A 27,889-nucleotide genomic window follows, 5' to 3' on the forward strand; every position below is an offset into this window, starting at 1 on the left:
ACACCTATGGGTGCCCTGTAGTGATATGGAGGTGAGAATCCAGAGAGATGGGGAATGTTAAACTAGAAAATACAATGCAAAATACACACTGGTTGCCATAAAATCAATACAATGTAGGTATGTCACAGAAATGAACAAAATAAATGTACTCTTTGTGGTTGTTTGGTGAGACTTTGTGTTAATTCTTGTCTTTTCAAGTTGGTTTTTGTCTTGTTTTGCCTTTATTTGTGGAGTTGTTCTGACTTTAAAAGGGCCAGGGTCTCCCTGCATGGCCCTGTTGAGTAACCTGTTGCCATCATACAGCAGCAGGCATGTGCATTGCTTGTGCTGTCAATTTTCATAGATACACCATACATGTGCTAATATGCACCAATTTGAAATAGCAAGGGTACTACATTTTCATTAATTACTGGAATCTTCTGACATGATATGGCAATTTAACAGTAATGTAATCTATTTTACACTGATTCAGAATCCCCATCTGGACATGTACCTCACCACTGTTTTGCTTTGCATTTTTAACAAGCAAAACTTAAGTCAGCTAAAATGTAGTCAGTTGTAGACAGCTATTAGGGAAACACATTTTTGCACCACAACATCCAGTAGGTTAGTGGTATCCCTCTAACTACCTGCTGCTTTCTGGGAAACTGCTGGTGCCAAAGCTGCGTCATCTCATCGCTGTGATCCCCTCAGCAGCCAGCAGCTAATCAAGCTGCTGCTGCTCAACTTTTGGTCTGAGCAGACCAGCAGGTGGTTGGTGAGCAGAACCTTTACTGAAGTGGTTTAGTTTGGTTTGGCATTGTATGGTATGGTATGGTATGGTTTGGTTTGGCATCGCATGGTTTGGTATGGTATGGTTTGGTTTGGTTTGGTTTGGTATGGCATGGTATGATATGGTATGGTATGGTTTGGTATGTAATGGTCTGGTATGGTTTGATTTAGTACTATATGGTTTGGTTTGGTATGGTATGATGTGTTTGGAAAGCTATGTTATGGTATAGTATGGTATGGTATGGTATGGTTTAGTGTGGTATGGTATGGTGTGGTTTGGTTTAGTACTGTATGGTTTGGTTTTGTATGGTATGATATGTTTGAAAAGCTGTGGTATGGTATGGTATCATTTAGTACGGTATGGTTTGGTTTGATAGGGGATGGTATGGTTTGGTATGGTATGGTGTGGTATGGTATGGTATGGTATGGTATGGTATGGTATGGTATGGTATGGTTTTGTATGGCATGGTCTAGTATGCTGTGGTTTGGCATGGTATTGCATGATTTGGTGTGGTATAGTATGGTATGGTATGGCATGGTATGGCATGATTTGGTGTGATATGGTATGGTTTGGTTTGGTTTGGTATGGTATGGTTTTGTATGGTTTGGTTTGGTTTAGTATGGTGTGGTATGGTTTTGTATGGTTCGGTTTGGTATGGCATGGTTTGGTTTGGTATGTTTGCTGTGCTAGTCAATTGGATTGTGTGAGGGGTGTGGCCTCCACAGAGATTAATTTTTGATTCTTAATTACACTCCCACCATTAGGCATATTGGGCTCATATTTCTTGGGAAGCACTTGCAAATCATTTCCAGGTAATGTGACCCAGGTTCATTCTTGCTTTTTCCGGCTCAGAGCAATTTGAGCAGAAAAATGATAATTATACACCACAAAAATAGAGAAAGGCACTGCTCTTCGGGATTTGGACCCCAGTAATACTAACAACTACTTCTGTAAACCTAATTCTGCATCCAATGTCATGACAAATGAAATGCAGAATGGTTCTTCTCCATTCCCTTCACGCCCTCACTCTGCAGTCTGAGCAGAAGCCATTTCAGCTGCCATGCAGCGTATCGTATCATCTCTCTCATCAGTTAGCCGTGCGTTACGTTTTGTAACGCACTTTCTAGGCTTTTAAACAATTAATTAAGCTGGTGGGCAGTCCGTGACGCAACCTGACTGCGTTCCACTGCTGGCGGAGCCTCGAAATGCGCAGCTCGTCAGATGTGCTTGTGCCGCATCTCTCTCTCTCTCTCTCTCTCTCTCTCTCTCTCTCTCTCTCCACCCTCCGGCTTACTAAAGGTGACCGGGGATCCGCGCTCACTGCTCATTATTTAACGTCTTCAAATTGAGCGGCAGCGGGAAGACGAGCTTGACGCAGATCTGATACGGACACTGTTGCGACTGCTGGAATAAGCTAAGAGGGCTGCCGGATGGGGGGGGGGGGGACTCTTTGTATTGACATCTGAAGTTCTGGGAGACTGCATGTACCGCTTCATGCGCCATCCTTTACTCCTCAGGTGAAGCCTCCGCACCTAAAGGCTGTATTTTTCAACGCGGCTACATTTTCATTCAAATTCGTTTTGTCTCACCTCGCCGCTGACGCTTGGATGTTGTTAAAACGACGCGCATGCGTTGATCCTGGAATAATTTTGCAGGCGAAGTTGCATCCCTGAGATCTTGTGTCAAAGTCGCTGGCAGGACCCGAGTGATGTGGAGGACTCTGGACCGCGGATGCTGGGGGGTCTGCTGCTTATCCCTGCTGGCGACTGTAGTCTGCGGAGCGCAAAGGTATGAGCAGGATAATAACACCGTGTATCATGTCTTAGTGGAGACAGGCCCTCCAAGATTTCCTTCTTTCTGAATTGCAATTTGTATCCTCAGTGCCAACGAACCTAGCAACATGTCATACGTGAAAGCCACCGTGGACAAGCTGCTGAAGGGCTATGACATCCGTCTGCGGCCTGATTTTGGAGGTAAAGGCCACCGGTTCTGACTGTGTTTATAGAACCCGATGTGATGCTCAGCGGGCTGCTGTAATGCTTACTAATACTCTGCTGTCATATTTTCCATAGGCGCCCCTGTCGATGTTGGCATGAGCATAGACATCGCTAGTATTGACATGGTGTCTGAAGTTAATATGGTAAGTTACCGTCCACATTCTCACTGTGTTAAGTATGGAATGCAGACTGCTGCCACGCGACAGTTGCGGGGCGAGTGTCTTGCCTTTTCAGCGCACTGTCCAACAAACAGATGGTCAGGCTAAAAATCCGTGTCAGTCCGGCTCGCCTCTTTACTTGCTGCAGCGCAGCTCCTGAAGGAAACTAAACAGATTCCCTGTGCCGCCCCCCCCGCTCCCTTTTAAGCACTATGGAGAGATCCGCAATGTGTCAAAGCAAATCCGTATGCATCAAGTACTTCCCCGCGGTGTCACAACCGACGGAGGCTGAGAATGAACAAGACAGACGCCGACAAACATAGATAATGAGATGAGAGAGGCAGAATGAGTGAGAGAGGCTGTTTAGTGATTCCACACACGCATCTGTGGCCCCAGCATGCATGGAGAGCCCGGTGTCAGAGAAGCTTCAGTGACCGGTGGACAAAAGGAGGAAAAGACAGGAGAGAATAAGACATCTGTGTACATGTTTTGGCCGTTTTTTGGCCTGAGTTCAGTAATTACATAACGGCTGTCAGTGAGTCAACAGGAGAAAGGAGGCCCAGAAAAGCAGTGTCTGCAGAGTACGATTTAACCACTTAATACAGGGTATCAATGCAGTGCTGCCAAGGTGCGCAGGGGATCTACACATCAGTGTTTCATGAAAGGGCTGCAAAGAAATACGTGTCAGAGAGATTCAAACTTGACTTGTTACTCCTCTTTATCTATGTGTTTAATATACTGTACATTTTTGGTTCATGATAGACAATTGAGCCTTCAATGAATTAGGCATGTATATACCTGTGCATGTGTGTGTGTGTGTGTGTGTGTGTGTGTGTGTGTGTGTTGAGATTAGCTTCAGCTAGAAAGATCCAGTTAAATTCACAAATCACAGCAGCATGCCAACCCCCTGAAAGTATCAGGAACTTAGATCAGCAGCAGCTCCTGAGCAGTGCTCACATGTAGTTCCAGGAACTTGTCCTCAAAGTGGAAGCAGGTGGTGGAAAGAAAAGCAGCCTGTGATACCTGTGATAAATGTATACATGTAGGTTACATTTCTTACGTACCTGCAGCATGACTAAGACCATTGCTCTGTGTGATCTTTTGTCACTGGCTTGCAGGATGGAGTTGCTCTCTTGCTTCTCACAGACACACTCACATTCAGCAGTGGAATAACTGTTAGAGTGCTGTCTTCTTTCACTGTGTGAAACTTCTATGTGTAATTGTGCTTCAGAATCTAGGACAGCTGCCTGTATTATAAGGCCTGTGTTATGCTTAGTTGTCTTAGTTGAATGGATATGACTCTGCTTCTCAGATCCTTCCCACTCCTTATACAGGAGCACAAGTTTAGGTGTGACTTGGTCTGCAAATGGCTCTATTAATTGATACTATGTATTGGAAGTCAGCAGTGTGTATTGGGACAGAGTCTGCTGCATTATTTATATTCATAGCACTCACACATAAGTCAACTTTACATGAGACTGTGAATTTGCTCAAGTAAATACACATAGTGTTTGTGGAGTTAATAATGTGCTGTCACCGTGAGCCCAAATTATGAAATGTTTATTAGCTTGACTCAGAGCTCTCAAAAGTTCTGATGGGATATGAACAGAGCCCAGTGCCCTGATCTGATTGGACTTTGTTATCCATGCCTGTCGTTGTGGGACACTGATTGGACTGTGGTGCCCTGTCTGATCTAATGAAAACAATGATGAGGGGGATGCTTGTTATTGCTTTGTTTGAGGGAAACTGGCACAAGATGCTGCTTGAGGAGAATCCAAGGAAAACTTAAATCTAAAGCTAATGCAGACCCATTGCAAATGATGATCGGGGGGAAATGTGGAGTTAAATGAAAGTTATGGAATTTATGCACTTGTCAAGCACGAGTTAGTATAATAATGAAGTTGCGCTCATCACAATTTTTTTCTACATTAATGATGGATTAGGTGACTATGTGTCATGTAAAAGGGGGCACTGAGTGTCAAACCAACAGAGAATTATCACCAACTTTACAGAACTTTTTTGTCTCTTCAAACTCATTATTTTGGTTTTAAGGCTCAAAACTTTATTGTTTTTGTTCAGTTTCACCAGACTCATCAGCTTCAATTCCAGCTGCAGCAGGCAGCAGTTTCTAGTGAAAATGCCCTGATAAATCCACCGTATGCTACCTGCCCAGCACCAAACAGCAGATGGACACAGTTAGCTAGTGAACACAGTGGGACATTTAGCAGCTAAAGAGACATATACATACTTTTCTCAGTTGTGAGAAAATTCAACACTGGACTCACATTTGTCAGGTGGACACAAACATGACTAAATGAATGCTAATGTTCTTGTGTCTCTGCTGGATGTGTAAATAGACAAATGCTTTCTAACACAACTGATGCGTTGTCAGTAATGCAGCTTTAACAACTGCAATGCATTTCATAGGAGTAGAGCTATCATTATTGCTATTATTTTCACCTGTGTGCATAATAAAGAAGCAAGAGTGCTTTGATGCCACAGGCCTCTCAAGATTCAGCTAGCAAGATTTATTCAGAGCAAAATTACATGTAGTGCACAGAATGGACAAACTAATGATGCTCATTAGTCTAACAAGTTAGTAAAATTCAAAATATGATGTCCGTCATGTTCTTGAGATCTCTATATAAAAGGAGTGTCTTTGAATGTTTTTTGTGTGTAAAAACATGGCAGTTAAATCTTAGGTTCATTTTTTACTGAAACAAATAAGTATTAGTTTTCCTGCACAATGATGGATTATTCGCAACATTTCAGGCGCCCTCACTTGAAGGCATAGCTCCAAATAAAGTAGTTAATCTAGCTTAACAGTAGGTTTATTTACAACCTCTCAGATCATCGGCTCATACTTGTAGCCCCCTCAGACTTTGTTGTAGTGATGTCGCCAAGTTCTCAGATGTCAGGATATTAACTATTTGTTAATTAAAGCACAAAACTACAACGAAAGGACTTAAATTGTAATAAACCAGGGTTATTCTAAGAGACTTCATGCCTATGCAGCGGCATAATTTGTGAAAGCGTTTGAAGAGAATTTCCATGTGAGGGGCAACACAGAGTTCAGCTGACATCTTCTGCTCACCTCTCCTCCCTCTTTAATGGCTGAACCTCTCAGTTTCTGCTTTGTCTGTCACTTCTCTTGCAGCTTCCGACCACCATTTCTCACCTCTCATTTGCCAGCATGTACCACAATCCCTCAAATTACTTTCTTCACACTTCTTCTTGGTGAGGTTCACTTCATTGTTCTCATCTCTGATGGAAGAAAATGTGTTTCCATCATCATCGCATAATCTCAGTGTATCTCAGTGCACCTTTATCATAAAGTAAAACATGGTTTCACTGACTCTGCCACACTCCTCTCACTCTCTTCCCTCAGAGGGTCTTTCCTTGTGTTTCTGATCATAAGATGACTTCAAGGTGAGACACTGTTGTCAGTTACAGGTACGCAGTTTCAGCAGTCTGCATTCAGCAATCCTGCAGGGCTGATAGAATACGCTATGGTACTAGCAATAAAGTGTTTAGGGGAAAGAGTGTCTCAAGATTCATTACATTGGAATGTAAACACTCTCAAGGTTTAGAATACTGGATTGGATAATGTCAGCAGCCTATCAACCAGAGCAACTTGACTTAAACCTAAGTGAATAAGATGCTGATTGAACCTAAACGAATTACCATGAAATATATCCATGTTTACACAATGAGTTTGTCTTCACCATACATCCCTGCCATTCTTTGTCACACAAGCAGCAGGCCTTCATGATCAATTTAAAAATGAACAAAATAAGAGAACCCACAAATAAGAATTTAACCACCTCCACAAACATTACCAGTTAGTGAGAAATTTGATAACTGTTTCTACTCTCTTCTGCTCTCGTGGGATGGCTGTAGGTAGAGCAGTTGTCCACTAAGCAAAATATCAGTGGGTCAATACCTGGCCCCTGTAGTCTACATGTCCAGATGCTCTTGGACAAGATACTGAACCCGAAATTGCTCCTGATAGCTGTGCCATCGGTCTGTGAGTGTGAATGGTCATCTCTCCTGATGACCAGGTGGCACTTTGCATAGTGGCCTCTGCCACCAGTGTATGGATATGTGTGTGAATGGATGAAAGCTGGCTTGTGTTGTAAAGTACTTGGTCAGTTAGACTTTAAAAGTGCTATATAAGTGCAGTCTATTACCCATTTGACCATTTATGTGCTGTTTATTGAGAATTGCTGATCGATGCATGATAATTACACATAGATGTTCGAAACAAAGTCGCCCATGAGCCATGATGCTTAGAAATGTCTAGATCAATCATGTTGCATGTTACAAACACATATACGCACAAAATCAGCACATTTAAAATTATATAGACAGAGTATTCAATTGTAATAAGATTATATGTATTTCTATTATATCATTCATTGGCACATATGAAAACCATTAGAAATGGTCATGGTTATTTTTCAATGTTTGAAGATCACTACAAAGTTGAGGTTTGGTTACTCCTAGGGGCCTCTTGTAGGAGAGAGTGTCTTCAATGTGTCTTACTCAAACCCTCATCCTCTGGATACCACACTATCCTACTGTAGAGGGCAAACATCATTAGCACTCGCAGTGTTTTGTAAATGATCAATTAAACATGTCAATGCATCGTACTTTTGGTTGCTCTCCAGATTAGATTATCTTGTAAAAACAAGCTGCCTCAGAAATGATTGTCCCTACAATGCTCTCAGGCAACCTCCTTTCTTATCCCCAGGCACTTTTAGATTGTGGTTATACTGTAGATACTTTACGAACCATTTTGGTACATTTACATACAAACACAGCATGTTGTGTAATTGGAATGGTGACTGTGCAGTCTGAAACATGGTGGAAAAGGGAATGCCAGACATAACTTTGCACCACATACTGCTGGTCCATAGGAGAATTGAGAAAATATATATATAATTAGAAAACATCCAGTCTGTGTTACATGTATGAGGCTTTCAAATTTGGGAACAGTCTCAGTGTGGATGTATGTGCTGTGTTTAGATGAAGGACAGAAAGTTCTTTTATCCCATTGCCTACAGAAGAAAAATTTCAATTTTTCACAGATTTTAACAGACAACCCTAAATCCAAAAAAGAACATAAATAAATAAAACAGAATGTGATAACTTGCTAATCGTCTTTGATATATACTCAGTTGAAAACAGTACAAAGACAATGTATTTAATGTTTTATCATGTTTTACAGCATTGATTTTTGTAAATATATACTCTGAATGATGCCAGCAACATAATTCAAAATTTGCAACAAACACCTGTGTTTGTGTTTTGTTTGCCAACTGTCTGTCTGACTCGCTTTCTTTTTACACACAGTGTAAAAGACACACATGCACTAAAAACACAGATGTGTTGTGTACATGCCATTTACACAACACTCCTCTGTCTGCCCTGGCATGAGCATCCGACTGTATGGTTCTAGTAGAGCTGCTCCCCAGCCAAAGCAGATGCCCCTGCCTCCCATTGTTGCATTTCCTCAGCAGTGTGACTGTCATTTTAATACAATGCAGTTGAGTGAACTTTAGTGATGTCCCCAAGGTTGCAGGCAGAGAGGAGGGAACCAAACTTATCTCAGCCAAAATTCAAAATATGTCAGTGGATGTTGAAAGTAAATTTGGCTGCTACAGCCGGCTACAGAAAACGCTGTCAGGAAGTGAGGTTGTAAGAAGAGGACACCCTTTATTAGTGACACACACAACATGCAGAGTTAGGGAGGGAAACTGCACACACCATGCTTCTTGTGAAATTCTTCTCCGCATTTGACCCATCCTTGATCAGATCACACGGGGAGAACATGCAAACTCCACACAGAAAGGCCCTTTTTCCTCGAGCAGCAGGTACCGAAGGCATGGTGGAGGACACGCCCCCAGCGCCCCCGAAGCGGGAATCGAACCGGGACCTTCTAGCTGTGAGGTGACAGTGTTGCCACCATTCCACCGTGCCACCAGTAGTCATGGCTGCTTCATGGCTTGTACATGGAAACAAGGCTTCATCATCTGGAGACCATGAATACCCACAGCCAATTTCATTCCAATGCAGCAATTCAGTTCACACATTATTCAAAAGGATCAGATTTTGCTGAATGTAACACTAGATCAAAGTTCAGCCGCTCATTAGAATGATTAGGATTCATTCTCTGGGAACCATGAATATCCACACCTTATAAGGATCTGTTCAGTAGTGTACCTTTGTTACTGTAACGTGTTGGATCGACAGAGGGGCCTACTTGACCTAGCCCTATGAGTGTTAGTTTTCTGCTTGTTTACATATGGATAAAGAGCTACGTGGGAGAAGCAGCCTCCTTCAGATTTCCCTGAGGACATTTCTCATGTCACATTGGGACAAATCAAGTGACGTTGTCCCTGACATTGACACGAGGCCAGCGGACAGGGCCTGTATGCTTGTGAAGCTCTACTGAACTTGGCAGTTAGTGAACAGATTACAGGAAGATTTCAGATCATTGTCAGGCCTGTACTGGCCTTAGTCATCAGACATGCTGTGCTGTCAGAAGCGAGAGCAGCTGGTGAGGTAAAACGACAGTGACATGAGGTTTTGCTGCTCGCTCGCTGAGGCCTGGCTCCTTCTCTCAGGATACAGACTGATCAGCTGTGGTATCGTTTATGCTTGGGTGATGCACAGAGCTCTCTGTATTCATGTCTGGAAATACATTATTATTTGTCTTGTGAATGTCAAACACTGGCGGGGCAGCTAGAGTTCGACCATTTGCTCTCCCAGAGTTCCCTGCAAATACAAGGGGTTCTCTGCTCAGTATGCTCATCTGGAGATGGACTGATTTCACAGGACAAATTGTTTGATTTGAATTGTATTCTGTGAGATGTTTTTGGTCAGTTAAATGTGTCCTTTTGCAGTTTATAGTTCAGCAGCTGCACAAAGATGACTAATTGTTTGCTATCTCACTGCAAGTAGCAGTGCTTTGTATATATTTTTGTCCCAGTTGAATATATTAAGACTCTCATATAAAAACACCAAGTCATAGCTTAAAGTTACTCAACTTTTTTTCATGTCAGCAAAAAAAAAAAAAAAACTTGGCTCCTGACAAAATTTAACAGTGACAATAACATTCTTGAGATACTTTATGTAGAGCACAGGTAGAAGCCAGAGGTCAGCGTTTTTTAAGATGCCAACGGTCTACACATTGTTGTAATGGCAGATTTTTTCAAATATATAAACACTAAAAATTGTATTAATCATCTAATGAATTAGAGTATCAGATGTCAGAGGTGTTGAAAATATGTCTAAAAATGTGGCACACTATGCAAAAATAACAAGCTGAGGTTGTCTAAGGTAGGATCCCTTACCTTTATAATGCACTATAATTACCTCCCACTATTTAATTTTAGTGTGTAAATTCTCAGTGTTAAATGTATACTTTATGGTTCCCTCCCTTTCTGCTACCAATGTCATCATGTAATGTGTCACATAAAAATGCAAAAATAATCCTTGTGTGACTCCTGACACCAGTCAGTGATGTCACATTACAACAACGTCAATGTATACATAAGGATCTCAATTTGTTCCTCACTATAGTAAACTGCCTAGTGTCTGTTATATAGGGGGTAGTGGATGAGTGAAGCGCAGTGGGATTCAAGCTTCACAGACACAGCTTTTATATTTGTGCGATGGAACTAACTAGCCTAAGAGCTAAACTAAGACTTGCCTATCCCAGCTGATCAGACTAAAATATTTTTGCACAACCAGGGTGAATTTGTCTCTTCCACTTAAGGGTTGGATTTATCTGACACTTCAATATGAGAGAGACTTCAGGAACCCTGTGATCTGCTCTACTTTGCTTTTGCTTTACTGTTTTTAACAGAAAAATATCAGGTCATTCCACCCTTGCAGCACCACCTTTCACATCCAGGACTGCCTGTTTGTTCCCGAACTCTAGTTGAACAGTTTGAATTGTGTTTTATTGCTGACAAGAATTTGTTTTCAGGGCCTGACTCAGTGTTGCAGTGTATGTCCTTGGTGATTTTTAAGCACATCTTTGCATGAATTTTATGAGTTCTGTGTGGTTTGATGACACACCTTCTGATAGAAAACACTGTCCCCAAGGCTGTAGAAAACATGCTGCTGTCAAAACCAATCAATGGCATCAAACAGCTCATCAGCTTTTAATGAAAATGTGCACATTGCCTTAAGTCCCATCAACATTTATCAGTGCATGACAGCAAACTAATAAGATTGCGTAGTTGTCAATGAATCTGATATCGTTGTCTATTAGTAGCCATTTAATTCATCTTAATAGCAGCTTGTAACTAGCTTGTGAATGCTGTGGACTGGTTTACATCTACAGACTTGGTATTACTACTCTCTAATGAACATTTATTGTGTAATGGCTAATATGAAAACATTACATTTGTGGCATTTAATGCATGCAGTATACATTTGGGAACTTGACAAGGCTTAAGAAACATCATTTTCAATTCAACTTTCAATTCTCATTTGTACAACGCTAGATCACAACAGAAGTGTCTCAGGACACTCTCCATGTAGAGCAGGTCAGGACCATACTCTTCAATCTAGAGAGATCCAACAATTCCCCCATGAGCAAGCACTTGGCGGCAGTGGTGAGGAAAAACGTCCTTTTAACAAGCAGAAACCTTGAGCAGAGACAGGCTCTGAGCGGGAGGTGATCTGCCACAGCCAGTTGGCTATTGGGGTAGAGAAGTAGAGAGGGAGAGAAAGGGAGAGCTATGTACAGCAATAACAGTAATAGTAACAGCTATCATAATAGACATTTTACTAATATAATAGTATAGGATATATCCAGTTATATAGTATATATGTATATGGTAGATTGATGTGTGTAGTATATGTATATGTTAATATCAGATACTCTATATACACAGTACCAATACTATGAATAGCAATAGCAGTTGCAATTGGTGTCAGGCAAGGTCACAGTAGGAAGAGCAAACATGGTCCACGATCCAGATGTAGCCACAATCCATGAGAAACTGTGAGAAAGCACAAAGACTCTGGGGAAGAAGTCAAGTTAGTGACATGCATAAATGGACATGAATGCGTACGGATGGAGAGGAAGAGAAGAATACAGGAGCTCAGTGTCCCCCAGACATCTAATCCTATAGCAGCATAGCTAGTGGCTGATTCAAGGCAAGCCTGAGCCGGCCCTAACAGTGAGATTTATCAAAAGGGACTGTCTGCCTCATGGACTGAGATTGAGATATGGTTGGACAGCAGACGAGCTTCATGGCTGCAGGCTACTTTTGGAGACTTTAGAAACCATAAGTTAGTCTGCCCTCTGGGAATGTAGTGCTCTAGTCGGGTAAAAGGGTGCTATGGTTTAGGGCTTTGTGGGTAAGGAGAAGGATTTTAAATTCCATTCTAGGTTTGACATTGAGCCAGTGCAGAGAGGCTAGTATGGGAGAAGTAATATTGTATGTGCTGTGTGCTTTGATCATATGTCTTTGATTAGAATATGATCTATTTACATTTTCAAGTTTTACTTACCCCCCATTGTGTTCATTTAGATGTGTCATCAGTACATGTTCTCCGAACAGTTATCGAGCAGCTTGCACCTCACCATTAGGATTTATGAGAAACTCTGTAGACAGCACTTCATCTCTGCACTGAGAAGATATCATGGTGTCAGGATGTGTCCTCCTTTCCAACAGCTTATTCTGATCTGGGGTCAGCAGGGGTCACACAGCTCCAATACTGAACATTAGTATGGGCAGTTTAACTTTATTGAAGCGTATAATTCAATAACTGCTTATTACTGAAAAATGGTAATGATATAATAAGACTAACTGTAACAATGCTAGAAGGTGACCTACAAAACCAAATGGAGTTTTCAAACAGGAATGTAGTAGTACAGTAGTAGTACAGTGTACAGTTTTCATTGAGAGGGTACATTGTAGATCCAATGAAACATGCTGCTATGTTATGTTACTGTCACTTTATACCATGGTCTGGGTGTATACTCAATTCTGACTGGTTGCAGGGGGTCCTTTAATTCCTTATAATGGACACCTACTAAATGTCTCCAGTCAAACTGTCTGTTCGCCATTCAAAATTAATGCACAATAACCACAGCAACAGGGATACAGCGAAAGCTTCCATTTACAATTTATTGCAATATTTTAACAAGTTAACATCTAAATAATTACAATGAGTTATTTCAAAATTTCTTTCAACCTGTTTGGAGGATATGACAACTTTTGATTGCTAGTCACAAGGAGTTAACACTGGAAGAATTACGTCAGATAGAAAATTAAAATGAAGCCCTGGCCCAACAAAGACGGGGGATAACAGCAGTGCCAGCCTAAGGAGTCTGAGGGCCAGGATTAATTGTCATTTAACTGAATTGTTGTCATGACTGACACCAGATTCAAGACCAGTAGACCATTTCTGTTGCATTGTAGAATGGTGATAATTGTTCCAGACATTAGTCAACCCCTCAGGCATTACCATGGAAACTGAGTTGTTACTTATGAAAAACTTTAGATTCTGATTGCAAATTGCATGAAATTAATTAATTAACTAATTTCTTTGGCAAGTGACTGTGGTATAAGTAGGATAAAGCAATGGTCCTCCACTGCACGTCGAACGAGTCTGGCTTCTACATTGTCCATTAATTCCTGATAGTATGCACCTCATCAGGCATTACCCCTTACATATTCACTATATTTGTGTGAAAATAAATAAACTGGCTCCAGATACTCTCCAACTGAAACTCTGTTGTTCATCCATTGTTCAGTCCAGTGGGTTCTTTGTTAAGGGAGGATTATTCCTTTTCACCAAGCTACACTGCCGTCATTGAGTCGCTCTGTGGGTGTTTACCGAACATACCCAAAATACTGTTTAATAAAACACAAATCCTCTCAAGAAGATACTTGTAGTAAAACAAAAACTGCACAAAACCCTTTCATGTAAAAACATTCCTAGAAGATATAGTAAAAGCACAGTAACGGGAAATGCAAATTTCACAAAGCCAAAACTTTTGGTTTTACGCTAAAGTCAGTCAGTCGCTTTACCAAAGAAGTCAAACTCTCTTGCTGTTCTTGTTTAGGGTGGTGGGAGTGATTCCTCTCGTCCTTGTCTTCACTCCCTCCAGAACCCTGACTTGTATTGAATTGCCACTTTCTACCTGTATGTGAGTGCATGCTGGGGCTGACATAGAAACAAGATGAGGGATATGAGCATGCTGGTTGGTTTGACAACAGGAAAAGGCTGTTTGATCACAGTGTCAGCATTCATGTTTTTGTGGATTTTCATGTGATCTGTTATTATTATCATCATTATTATTATTATTGTTATTGTTATATTAACACTGGAAATGTGTACATCCTGTATGATGCAGTATTTGTAATAGAAAAGTAGACCATTACTGGACAGTTTTATGCTAAGTCAGTGGGATATTTTGTTCCATATATTACATAACAGCATGGTGGAACTTGTTTGTGATTGGCTGGCAGGTGCTCATCGAAGCATATATCAGGACACTTCAAACGTAGTTGGTCAGTGATTTCATTTATTAAATTAGTGTTAAAGATATACTGTAGGTAACCATAACAACAGTACTGATGAATCATGTTAAATTGCCAGGTAAAGCAGATTGTTGAAGTCAACGTGCTTAAAATGACTGGAAGACACTTGGTGACAATCTGATAGTTTAAACACAGCCCACCTTTTTCCTTTACTAATTGGCCATGGTATAATGGACTCTGACATTATTCTGTATTTTTCCTACTGTCAACAAATCCCATGAAAAGACCAAAACCAACAATATGTCAGCCCAATGTCTTCCCAAGCCCATTGGGATCTTTAAAAATGGCACACAAATATATTGTTTTATTTTTTTAATATCGCTCATTCATGGTAATAAAGGAACATGTCATCCAATGCAACATGCTGGCTCTCTGTTGTGTTCTTAATAATTTTCAGAAGAAAAATTGAGCTCTATAGCACACAGGAATAAGATCAGACTTTGAATTCACACTCAATACTTGTTAGTGCACACAATACACACGATATTTGTTGGTCCATTGTTGGTTTGGGTCTGCACATGGAATAGTTGACAATTACAAAAGCAGAGAAATTGCCTGAAAGGGTCAAAGTTCCAGCAATACTAGGAGCATTAAAGCTGCATTAATTGATTTTTGCCACATGGGAGAAGCATAACAAACTGTGAAACACAACATTTACATCACTTTATAAAGTCATGTTGAACATGTTAGTGAACAGTTGTCTGTTTACACATCCAGTGGACACAGAACATTAGCATTCACAGTATTTCGAGTGTGCCCACCTATGTTCACCAGCGTGTCACTGACTGTGTCTGTGTGCGGTTTGGTGGTGGGCAGGTAGTGTACAGTGGGTTTATCACACCTTTCTTACTGAAAACAGCTGCCTACTGATGGTGGAAATGAGGTAGAGCACTGAGACTGAACCAAAGCAGAAAAGCTGTGGACTGTAAAACCGAAAAACAATGGGCTAAAAGAGCCTAAAAAGTACTATGCACAAAGTTGGTGGTTTTGTCACATTACACAAAGTCATTGGATTCGTTGCAAAAATCAAGTGATCAAATCGAATCAAAGTATCCTAATGAGTAGCCGAGCACCACCGCCTGCACTTTCAGTTTTTCTCACATCAGCAGTTATTAGTTAGGAGGCTCCAGAAGGACTGCACTGCTACCCCACCATCCAACTCACCCCCTTTCTTTATGATGTCTTCCAGGCTGCACCCAGAGATGGCTGTGGGTAAGGCAGAATTAGGTCAGACAGGAGCACACTGCAGTGGGGTTAGCATGACATAGGTGCCCATGATCTGCTGTGCTGCATTTTCTTTGCTATGGACAGAGAGCGTTAGATAGATACTGTACATAAGAGAAGAAATATAGAAGCACAGAAGAGATCACCTTTCACACATCAGTGCAGACTGTTGGACAGGGAAACAAACCAAGGGCATGCGCTGGCCCTGTTCCTGTCTGCCTGGAGTGTAGTGCAGTGTGGTGCAGCAGCAGTGGGGCTCTGCCTTTCGCTGCCACTGTGCTTTAGCACAGCTCATATGCATAACAGTATTCAGCTCACGTTAAGGCCATTGCTCTGCCGTGGAAACACCGAGCTGCCATAACGATGATGGTGAAGTGGGTGCTGAGGGGAACAGCTGCTTCTAATAATAGTCTCTTAGAAAGTCTTCATCCCCAATGGGACTGTAACTCCCACACATACAACACACACACACACACACACACACACACACACACACACACACACACACACACACACACATACACAGGTTGTCCTCCTAATTCTGTGTTCTCAGCTTTATGAGGCAGCAGCGAGGAACTGCTGCCTCATGAGAGGTGATGTCATCTCCAGTTTATTATTGGCCACTAACAGTTCCAGTGGCTGGCTAAATGGCTAATCCCTCTGTTTTATTACTCAGTGCTCTACTGCTCTGCTACACAGAGCAGGACACTTGTACAACCCGATTCCAAAAAATTTGGGACGCTGTGTAATACAAAAATAGAAACAGAATGCGTTGATTTGCAAATGCTTTTCAAACTATATTCAATTCAGTGTATAGTACAGAGAAATAAGATGCGAGATCTCATCTCCTTTTTGATTGTTTCCATTCGACTCAGAAGTGAATAGAGGTAAGATGCTCCATCTCTGAAGGTCTAGCTTAGTCTTCTCAGTTTTGTGTAACTATTCTTATGAATTGAGCTAAGTAACACATTCTTACTCCCAACTCATCATGTGGACGCTTTGTCAGTGGCACTGTGCTTCAAACTGTGATGCTCTGAGTATGCCCCTAGCATTTTCTGCATGCAGAGCTTTGTGGTAAAGTTACCAATAATAAATATACAACGTTCATTTGGACTTTCAAAAGAATAAACATGTGGTTTACATCATTAAATAGTCACAATTTGGTTAGGATTAGGCATCAAAACTACTTGGTTAGGATTAGGAAAAGATCCTGGTTTGGATTAAAATGAGTACATTTCTTACGTACATTATGTTGTTTCACATGTTGTTTCACATGTTACACATGTTATTTCACTTACGTACTTTACATTACTTCATTTACAATGCATACGATCCTGGTTCAGTGTTGGTGATAAGACATTCTAGGGAACCATTAAATACATCTAACAATAAAGGAGTAAGTTTTATTACAATTTTTTTTATAGAACTCCATTAGGAAACTGTTTGGACTGGCAGTTGTATTATTCTGCACCAGAGAGATGCAGGAAAATATTTCTTCGAAGCCCAGTTGTTCTTCTGAAGTTTCGACCATTTCTTCCAGTTCTGAGAAGAGTCAAATATTTGTGACATGTGAGAGGCATATTGATGCCTTAGCTACAAGGTTAAGAGACCACTAGCCTTGTTCCCATGCTAATAATACGTTTTAGTAGGTGTTCTGCTCTGCTTGTCGACAGCAGGACTGTGAACAGTCAGGCCTTGGATTTACAACACCCCTCCTAAGATTAAAGTGTTCAGATTTGGTAGGTAAGAAAATATTGTATTGAAAACTAAAGAAAGATTCTGATTTTGGGCTTGAGTTCCTTGCCACTTGTTTTTCCAGCTCTGCTTATTCTGCCTCTCAAATTTCTGAGTGAAGCACATTAAATACTTCAAGATGTAAACACAATGTGAAGATTATGATGAAACAATTTGGAGCTCTTACAACCACATTGTATGATACCACATCATAGCTTAACACCACATTGCACCACATTTTATAGGAATCTTCCCATTAGTTTAAGAGACATTCGATTAAATTGAATTCAACTTTATTTATGTAGCACCAAATCACAACAGAAGTTATCTTAGGACTCTTTCCATATAGAGCAGGTCAGGACCATATACTTTAATCTACAGAGACCCAACAATTCCCCCAGAGCAAGCACTTGGCAATAGTGGTGAGGAAAAACTTCCTTTTAAGGTAGATGGAGAGAGTGAGGTAGAGAGAGAAGAGAGATAGAGTTGCACCGCAATGACACTAATAATGACAGCTATAATAATAGACTTTTGAATAATTAAATAGTACATTCAATATATGACAGAAAGCATAGTGTATACGTATATGGTATATTTATGTGTATAATATATGTATATATTAATATCAGTATATGTACATAGTAGCAATACTATGAATCTAATAATAATAGAAGTATGACTAATAGTAATAGCAATTGCAGTGGGTGTTAGGCAGGGTCAAGACTGGAGGAGCAAACATGATCCACAATCCAGGTGCAGCCATGATCCATGAGAACCTGCAAGAAAGCAGAAAGACTCCGGGGAAGAAGTCAAGTTAGTGACATGCATTAATAGACATGGATGTGTACAGATGTACATTATATGATCTAGGACTTTGAATGCTCCAGTTACTGTATTTAGTAGGCTAAAGAACTTGTGGTGGTTGTTTTTATATTTAAACACTTATTTCTTTGTTTTTGTGTTGTTCTGTGACAATAGAGGCAAAGTGTTCTGAGCTGCCTCAAGTACATGCTTGCCTTTTTTCAGAAAGTTTGTTTCCCTCCAGCTTGTTGGGAAAGGCATGCATAAGCATCTTTACAAACTGCAACGAATGCTGTAAAGCCATGAGAGCTGAGTGGAATCTTAACTGCACCTTTGCACCTCAGATTAGCTCAGTAGAAGAGCAGTGATGCGGCATTCTCCTGGCAGCTTTCACCAAAGGTTACCTGCAGTCAACTGAAGCTTTTTGATAAGTAGTTTGTCAGAAAACCTGCAAGGCCTTTAGGAGTTAATATACATTATTTAAATTAAGCCCTTTTTGTTACTCTTAACATTATTTGTATTCTGTGTTTCTGCTTGCTTTATTACCTCGATCATGACTTTTCTCAGTGACATCGAGTGGATTGTGAAGACCTCCACTATTGCACATCCTGTTAGGTAATGATCAGCTTTGTTCTTTTTATTCTGTAGCTGTCTTTGTCTCTTACTCTATTCAGACAACCAATCAATATGCAAGTAAAGGGGATCAGGGTTCTTAGATTGGGTGCTTGCAATCCAACGCTTGGGCCACTAAAAAGGCCTTCATATGGTGTTAGTGGTACCTGGGTATGTCATTGGTTCTTCATTGTAGAGAAATCATTTTACATTATTCAGAATTATTTGAATTACATTTAAATGGGTTGGGTGTCTCACAGAAAAATGTTTCAAATGATTCCTCCTTTAAAGGACAGTGTACAGTTGAGAATGTCTGGAAAGAGAGCATGAGTGTTCTGCCCCCATGTTGCTGAATATATGCAGGCCATCCTAATGTGCTGTGACACAATGCATTTCACACACTGTATAGTGTTATTGTTGAAATGTAGTCTGAGAGCGAAGGACAGCAGCAGAAACACATGTTCCCTTAGGCTCAGACATCACACATCAGCTTGCAGAGCAGCAAAACAACAGCACTACAAAGAGACAATTCAGCATGTTAAAGCTCTTGAAAATCCTGTTTTTACCCTTATGTTGTCTCCATGTTTGGAGCCAGGCACAGCCTGTACTGCACAGCCTGACATCACCAGTCAGTCAAGACCAGTGGATACTGGGTTTGTACCATGTGCTATCCTTCCAAGAAAAACATGCAGGACTTGTTGTACCAATTAGAATTCAATATCTTTATGTCTGAAGATTAATAATACAAACAGAACCGAACTGATAGTGCATTTGAGGCTGAGACAATTTTGATTTTTGTCAGCTAAAAAAATTTATGATGATATATATATATATATATATATATATATATAGTTTATGGTTGATAGGTCTATCACCAAATTAATTGCTGAATTCTGAGAACACAGTGACATGACTACAGCCAAGTCCAATGGGGCAAGAAACACAAGGAGACAAGAGTGACTTTGTTTGGGTTAGATAATATTTGATATAACAGAATATGTCAAGTTGTATGTTTTTATCTCTATTTATTTCATATGAGATGTGATATCATGTTAGATCTTGTAGCTCAGTGCTGCGTACAAATAAGTCACATTTGACTGTGAGGCCACTGTATGACTGACCAATCATCTGTCTCATCCAGATAATAAATGGCAGCACAGAAAGGGACACAATCCTGCCATCCATCATTCCTCCACCCAACACAGAGTGAAAGGGTTCATTAACTGGCCAGTTGTAGTGGTGTCTGGCTGAGCTCAGTTACATCATACATACATACATACATACATACATAGAGATCACTAACAAAGACCACGCCGATAGGATAGAGATTTATAATGTGTGTATAATGTGTATTATGGGTGGAGGATAGTATAGACGATGAAGGATAATACATTAGGAGGGATAAAGGGAAGGCAGAATGTATGGAAGGAGGGGTGCAAGGATGAGGAGAAAGAGGGATGAATGGATGAGGGGTGAGGGATGAAGGGATGAGGAGCAAGGGATGAGGGGGTGAAGGGTGAGGAATGGAAGGATGAGGAGTGAGGGATGAGGAGCAAAGGATAAAGGGATGAGGGTCAAGGGATGAGTGGATGAGGAGTGAGGGATGGAGGGATGAGGGTAGAGGAATGACGGAGTACAGGAAGAAGGGTGAGAAATGGGAGGGTGAAGGGAGAGATCCAGGCCATGGATGGATGGATGGATGGATGGAGTGTGACGATGGACCAGTGTGAGCTGCTGGTGTGGAGATGGGATGGAACCGGGGGGGTTGAAGCTTAGGGTAGGGGAACCGCCTCTTAAGATGTTCTTGGATTTTCAGTTCCCCAGTGGTTCCTGAATTCAAGTGAGAGACAAGGGAGAGAGAAAAGAATAAATAGTTCTAAAACTTCATTATGACACATCCAGTGTTACACAGACACAATAGAAATACAGATATTTTTCCAAAATAAAACGAAAGTAAGAAAGTAGCTTTGTGTTACATCCCTAGTATATAAAAAAACATCAAAAACATGCATTGTGTTTGCACTACAACTTCTACTGCATCTCTACAGTACCTGAAATGTGAGTGTTATGGACAACTGTGAGGAAAACAAAGCTATCACTACGGCTACAGATGATGCAAATTAAAACTTTGTGCTTCTATTTTTAGATGTGATGTTTGTTGGGTTAATCAAATGTAAAACTTGTCTGACTGCACAGTATTGACATTTCACAACTCATTGTAAAGAATTATTGGGTGTGCTATGATGCAGAATGTGGTGCAGGAGACAGCTGTCAGATTATTCAACTCAGAGAAGCGGAAGACATGAGGCCTTATTGTTATGGTAACACCGGCTTGAGAACAGATTCTTCGTCAAATTACAGGAGCTGTCATAACTTTATGATGGGATGAAGATACGCAGGAGAGGCAGTGGTTCCAGTGGAGTTTGTGAGTGGGTGGATATGCTGACCACAGGGCTCCAGCAGGAACAGTTGAAGGGTTTGGGCTGATGTGGTGACAGGAGCCACTGAAGGGCAGGTGAAGGAGGGAGCTCCAGCTCTCTAAGGAGAAGTGGAAAGAATTGGAGCGAGCAGACCGGTGACTGTTCCTGCTGCTTAATAAGAACTGACGTTACACAACATAATCCACCTCAGCAGTCTGTGCTGCGGCTGGAGCAGTTATTTTTGAAAAGAAGGTACAGCCTGCATGGAAAGCTGCGGCACTCTGCCTTCTGACAGCCCAGACTGTGAATCATAGTGCACAACTCAACTGTGCACACACATTCTTTCTTTCTCACACACAAATACCCTACTATTCAGGCACTGTCACACAGCAACACACACATACATGGACACATGGATACACATGCACACACACCTACACAGGCACACACCCAGCTGTCTTGATTCCAAGTCTTGCAACTTTCACATATGATCTAAAACATACTTTACCATGGTCTCTTGTTTTACAGTAGGGTAGTGTGGTGGTGTGCCAGCAGAACAAAATAATAATTCATAAGTCAGTGGGAGAAGGCAAAACAACCAGCAGCCATATTCACAAACATACTAAGAAGAGCCTACTGGCAGAGCTGTTAACTTGGCTGCAAAATAGCTTACAACAAGTAGACAGTTTCTAGACGGATCTATGAGTAAAGTATGGCTGACCCATACAGTAGTGTAAAGCGCAGAGTATAGGGATGTCCAAATCAAGTTTTTTTTGGCCACGATTGAAGTCCTTTACTATTAGGTATCTGCTGATACTGAATGCAATCCGATACTTATATTTACCTAACTGTTAATTCAATATCTGACACACTGAAATAACAGCTATGGCCTACTAATTCAGACACACCTTATTTTTCCACAAGCTACCTGATGCAAATACTGAACCTTCAATTAAGTATTTAAAAGTTTGGAAGCTTAAATAATTGATTTGATATGAATAAAAACTGTGACAGTGTTACTTCTGAAACTAATGTGATGCATTCAGTTGGAGAGAAGACATATCACTCTGTTGTCCCTTACAAGTTTTCAGCTGCAGAAAACATTTTAACCACACTCTTGTTCTGTTACTCTTGCTGATGTTACCTGCTGCAGGTCAAAATTACATTCCTACATTGCATCAATACACCCAAACCAGTGAACAGATTTTGTTGATGCCACAGCTTTATTGGCTGTTACTGTCAGAGAGACTATTTATAGTCCCATAGATGTGGGCTCTATCTTTCCATACAATTTTTGCCCATTTTTTTTTTTTTTTACATTTGGTAATTGCCTCCCCATATAGTAGTTTTAACTGTTTCCCAGTCCACCTTTCCCACATGGGATTCATATTAAGTACCCACACAAAAGGGATTCACATAAAACTTTTTTGTACAGGAGCGAACCCAACGGACCCAAACACTAAAACTCAGACATGGAGGCAGGTGAAAAAAGGGAAAAGCTCAAGAAACAGCTCAAAAATGTGCAACAGACGAGTGTAGGAGATCCACACACTGAAGCTGGTGAGTCTGCTGAGAGTGAACAGGCAGGGAGAGAGTCCACTTTCAGTTTACTCACGACAGACTGACAGGCTGTAGGCTGGAGCATGAAGGTAGACACCTGGGCACAAAAAGACAGGAGTCAGGAAGGCAGGGAGCACACAAGGTAATCAATACATAAATGATCAAAAATATTGAAATAATCTGGAACCTCAGTAGTTACCTCGAGGATGAGCAAACAATGCGATGAATACTGGGTGGAAGCTGGTGCTTATATACTGTGGCAGCAGGTGAGTTTTGACTGACTGATTGTGAGCAGGTGTGTTCAGGAGAGGAGGAGGCCGGACCTGACCTGCCAGCCACACCCTGCAATAAAACATTCACACACAACAGACAGGAGACAGAGGAGAAGGGAAACACAAAGACACAATAGGAAGAGGAGGGCAAAACTGCAGATCCCCACAGAAACAAATCATGCATTGGCTGGACCTGATGAAGTCAAAAGCTGTTCCATTTCACTTGTTTTTCACATGTAAAAAACTATATCAGAACTTCAGTACTACAGTATCACATGTGACAACATTTTAGGCTGTTTTAAGTATTCTTTACGAAAACATGACACAATTAATCCTCTCAGCCCACAGTTAGTATGAATCTTAATAAAAACAGTCTCACTTCTGTGGTGGGGTTTAGAAAACGTAGGGACCACATGACAAAAACATAATTTTGACGAACGCACACATTCATCAGTTGCGAAGGATATGACTGCACCCAAGCAAAGACAGTTAAAGTAATCTATTTTGCTGGAAATTGAAGTGTGACCAAGTTTTTCGAAGTCCTGAGTCAGAGTTTAACTTTGACATTTCTAACTTGGTTTTTGGTCTGAGTCTCTCACCTTTCTTATTTTGCACCAAATACAGTTATTTCAGTTTTGTCTGTGTTTAGCTGAAAGACATTCAGGCACATTCAGTCATTGATGTGGGACTGTATTCACTAGGCAGAATAAGGTACATTTGGGTGTTGTTTGCATAATTATGATAATTGATTTTATTTTTTTACACAGTTTGGCTTGATGGAAGCATACAAATGGTAATTAAAACAGACCCAAGGATTGAGCCCTGAGGAACACTACAATTCATGTTAGTCCACTTGTATGCCTTCGATCAGACTAACTGGTTCCTGTCCTGGTGGTGAGATGTGAACTACTTTTGGACTGTGTCAGAGTGTCCAGCCGAGTTTTCCAGTCTGTCCGGCAGTATTGTATAGTCAGAGGTGTCAAAGCCAGCAGTAAAATTCAACCACTAAGACTGAAATTTTGCCCCGATCAGTTTCTAAATGAAAAGAATTGAGTGCTATGGTATGGCCAAAATCCAGATTAAAAAGGTCACTGCTGATAGACAACTTTTGCAATAATTTTACTTATAAAAGGAAGGTTTGATGTAGTTGCTAATTACAGATGTCACAATCTGAACTCTAACCCAACTCACAGAAAACTGGAGAGAGACATCCATGACTCACTGGCCAGTTCATGTTAAAGTGCTAACTTTTCTTTCATCCTGTGTTGTTCCTGCAGGACTACACCATCACCATGTACTTCCAGCAGTCGTGGAGAGACAAGCGCCTCTCCTACACGGGCATTCCTCTCAACCTCACTCTGGACAACCGGGTGGCAGACCAGCTGTGGGTCCCTGACACCTACTTCATAAATGACAAGAAGTCCTTTGTCCATGGGGTGACAGTGAAGAACCGGATGATCAGACTGCACCCTGATGGAACTGTGCTCTATGGTCTCAGGTGGGAGCTGTTTCCACTCTTCACTTTATAGCCCTTTTCAGCTGCAGAGACTTAATATCCTGTAACTGTGGGATTCCTATAAACTGAACTGTTAAGAACTTTGGTAGGTTTCGTTAAGAGGTTCTTTCTGTATTTTATAAACTTGGACCTTGTGGATGTACACCATTAGGCCAAAAGCAGGACTGACTACTTACACGTTATTTTCATTTGCTATTTGGAAAGTAAGAGAAGTAAGCAGTGGAAGAAGTGGCACTGATTTGGAGATTTGCTCTACTTAATTATTTTGCCATTTTGTTTAATCTACATTATTTTGACAGTGTGTTGCATCCCCATTCAGGCTCATTAATGGAACTCAATAAGTACATATCAAGTTGTGTTTTATTTGGGGCAGCTGTAGCTCAGGAAGTAGAGCGGTTGTCCACTTGTATAGTCTACATGTCCAAGTATCCTTGGGTAAGAGACTGAACCCCAGAATGTGCCATCGGCGTGTGAATGTATAATGCTTATAATGAGCAGGTGGCTCAAAAAGCTGTGCTGTAAAAGCGCTTTGAGTGGTCACAGAGTGACTTTCTAAAAAAACACTTGTTCATGGCTTGGTGCAGCTCAGTTAAAGTGGGCAGTAAGTATACTTATGTCTCAGCTAGGATCTGGTAATGCAGGTGGAGTAAGATACCTTTACTTAAGTAAGAGTATTGTAGGGGTCACAGGTCAAATAGTTGGGAACCATTGGTTTAACCTCAACAATTTGTTGTATTTTATGAGCTTACTGTACAGTATGTTTTTTTTTTTTATCTTTATCTGTAAAGTAAATCCTAACCATACCAAATAAATACTGTGAAGCAAAGTACAAGTTTCACTCTGAAATGTAGAATGGAAGTATGAAGTAACATACTTTGAAATGCTAGGAGAAATACATTACACAGAGCTTACTGTTCTTCATTCAACTTGTTTCATAATTTAGAAAGCAAGCGACTGGACTTTTTAGCTCGATTAGGTTGCTTGTTAGTAATAACTTGAGCCACATTCATGTGCTCCTTACTGTTTCATTTTATCAAATAATAGATTTTTGAAATTCTTTCAGCCTGTATAAAACTGACCTGTTTTGTCTGCTAGATGTACTGTAAATGTGAACAACATATCTTTCATCACATTTTGGTGTGCTCATCATTCGCTTCAAGCCACGGCACATCTTGGAGCCACATGTCAGAGAAAAGTCTTTTTTGATGACTAATGGCAGTTGCTGGCTTTGTCTTCTTCTGTTGAGTTTTACGGTGGTTGGCAAACTATTTACCATTTACAGTGCCCACTCAAAGTGATCCCATTGATGACATTGTCCATATAAGCCAGACCCAATTCAGGTGCTGGTGCTACTTAAAAGCACATTTTGAAACAGCCTGATGTTACACATTTTTGATTTTTGTCACACATACATGCAAGTATACCACTTATATGCACCACTTATTATAGTTAATGTAGGGAATGTAGTTGTTGCCTTGTTTTTATGTGGTGAAATGTGCAATGAAAAATGTAAAATGAAGACATGTCACGGCACCCTTGGCCCATCTTCAGGGCACACCTGGGGGCCACAAAAGCCACTTTTGGAACCAGTGCAGTAGGGAGTGCTCTCATTACAGTGCCTGTCAGCCAACCACAGTACAAAGTTGGAACTAAGTGTTGTGTATTGAACAGGAAAAAAGAAAAAAATTCAAGCAGTAAAAATGGCTGACGCCTCCGGATTAATGCTTACATGACACATTTTAAAGCTCATTGGCTTTTTCAAGTGGCAAGAATAGAGCTTTATTCCATACACAACTTGTGTGCATACATGCTTTTCTACACTTATTTTCTCAACACTAATATATCCTAATTAGAATATGACTTTTGGCCATGTTTTCATACAAGAACACTGCAGAATTCAGTTAGTAGCAGCTGATTAGCATGGAGAACATTCCTCGAAGGCTTCCATCAGAGGCTAAGTGTTGCTCTGTCTGTGTCTCCTCTAGAGCTTTGAGGTAGAACCAGTGGGTAAATCATTTATGAAGCCTCTCTTGGTGCAGTATACACATGGCAGTGCCCTCTGCAGCAGAGTACAGCTATGATGAAGTGAGCTGTGTGGAGTTAACTGAGGAAACAGTGGGCTGGTCACTGTCAATAATTCAGTCCTCTGAGCTTAAAGGTAGGAGAGGAATGATGACAGTTTTCAGTTGAGAGATTTTTTTTTAGCTTTGAGGCAAAGCTGCACATTTTCTTAAGGTGTTCTGGCATACATCAAGGTCTGTCCTGGAGCAACTAATTCTGATTTCAAATCACTGTAACATACAGTGGATGTCAGTGTTTCAGTGTGTATAGTATCTCTGACCACATAAGTTATTGGCCATATTTTTATGTGGACTTTCCATGGTTCTTGGTTTTCTCCCATGGAAAAAAGGCAGTGGATGAGGGGTCTGCAAAGGCCCCAAACTATAAAGATTAACTATCAGCAGTGAGAAATGGGGTGCTGTGATATTTCAACTATCAATAAAATGAGAATTGGCATTGGTTTTTGCTGTGAATCCGCTATTGCTATTGCTATTGCTTGCTTACTACTGTGAACCATCTTTATTGTTGAGGTTAGATTTATGGATAGAAAGAAAATAAATACTCTCAGTGGCCATAATAATTAAAGCACAATATAGGATCCATTTCAATATACCACATGTTTCTTCTGTCTATCTATGTTTGTGTCTGTTTGTATGCATGTGTGTATGTATAGACTCATACAAAAAATAATCCCTCTCAATCATCACTTATGACCCACTACAAGTGCGTGGCAGTGCCTGTATCTGCAGAAAGCCTGCCCTCCTGCAGTGTTCAGGGTGTTTCTGGGCATCAACCTTTGGGTAGCGAGTGTGTTACCGCCTCCCAATATGTAGCATGCAGGGTGTGGTGGCTGCAGGTGGTACACTGTTCTGGCATTTGCACTCAGGGTTCATGTGTTCCTGGTGTCGTTGAGCCGCTGAGAGGAGGGGCCAGCAACCAACAAATCATGCTCGTTGTGTCTTCAACACATTATTCCCATTTCTAATCTTCCTGAAATGAACAGTAGGCTTTCAATTTTGGCTGTTTGGCCAGATCTCCCAGGCCAATTTTTGTGTGCCTTTAACTCTGATAAGCCACTTGTCTTATTCCATTTTACATCAAATTTTTCAGAAGCCCATTTTCCTCCAGCAGAAGAATTCCAATTGAGTATTTTATAGTTACTAAATAAATACATAAACTCACCATGATG

The 27,889-nt window shown here is 40.8% G+C and overlaps 1 protein-coding gene across 1 annotated transcript in view; it reads left to right on the forward strand.

Annotated features, from left to right (window-relative positions):
- Positions 1–1,934: 1,934 nt before the first annotated feature.
- Positions 1,935–27,889, forward strand: part of gabrb1 (gamma-aminobutyric acid type A receptor subunit beta1) — a 79,642-nt gene continuing 53,687 nt past the window's right edge. The window contains exons 1-4 of the mRNA XM_076748392.1: positions 1,935–2,560; positions 2,654–2,745; positions 2,845–2,912; positions 24,401–24,621. Coding sequence (XP_076604507.1) covers positions 2,481–2,560; positions 2,654–2,745; positions 2,845–2,912; positions 24,401–24,621 — 461 coding nt within the window. The 5' untranslated portion in view covers positions 1,935–2,480. The remainder of the gene's footprint in view (positions 2,561–2,653; positions 2,746–2,844; positions 2,913–24,400; positions 24,622–27,889) is intronic.

The sequence above is a fragment of the Chaetodon auriga genome, chromosome 14 (genome assembly GCF_051107435.1).
Source record: "Chaetodon auriga isolate fChaAug3 chromosome 14, fChaAug3.hap1, whole genome shotgun sequence".
NCBI classification, from domain to species: domain Eukaryota; kingdom Metazoa; phylum Chordata; class Actinopteri; order Chaetodontiformes; family Chaetodontidae; genus Chaetodon; species Chaetodon auriga.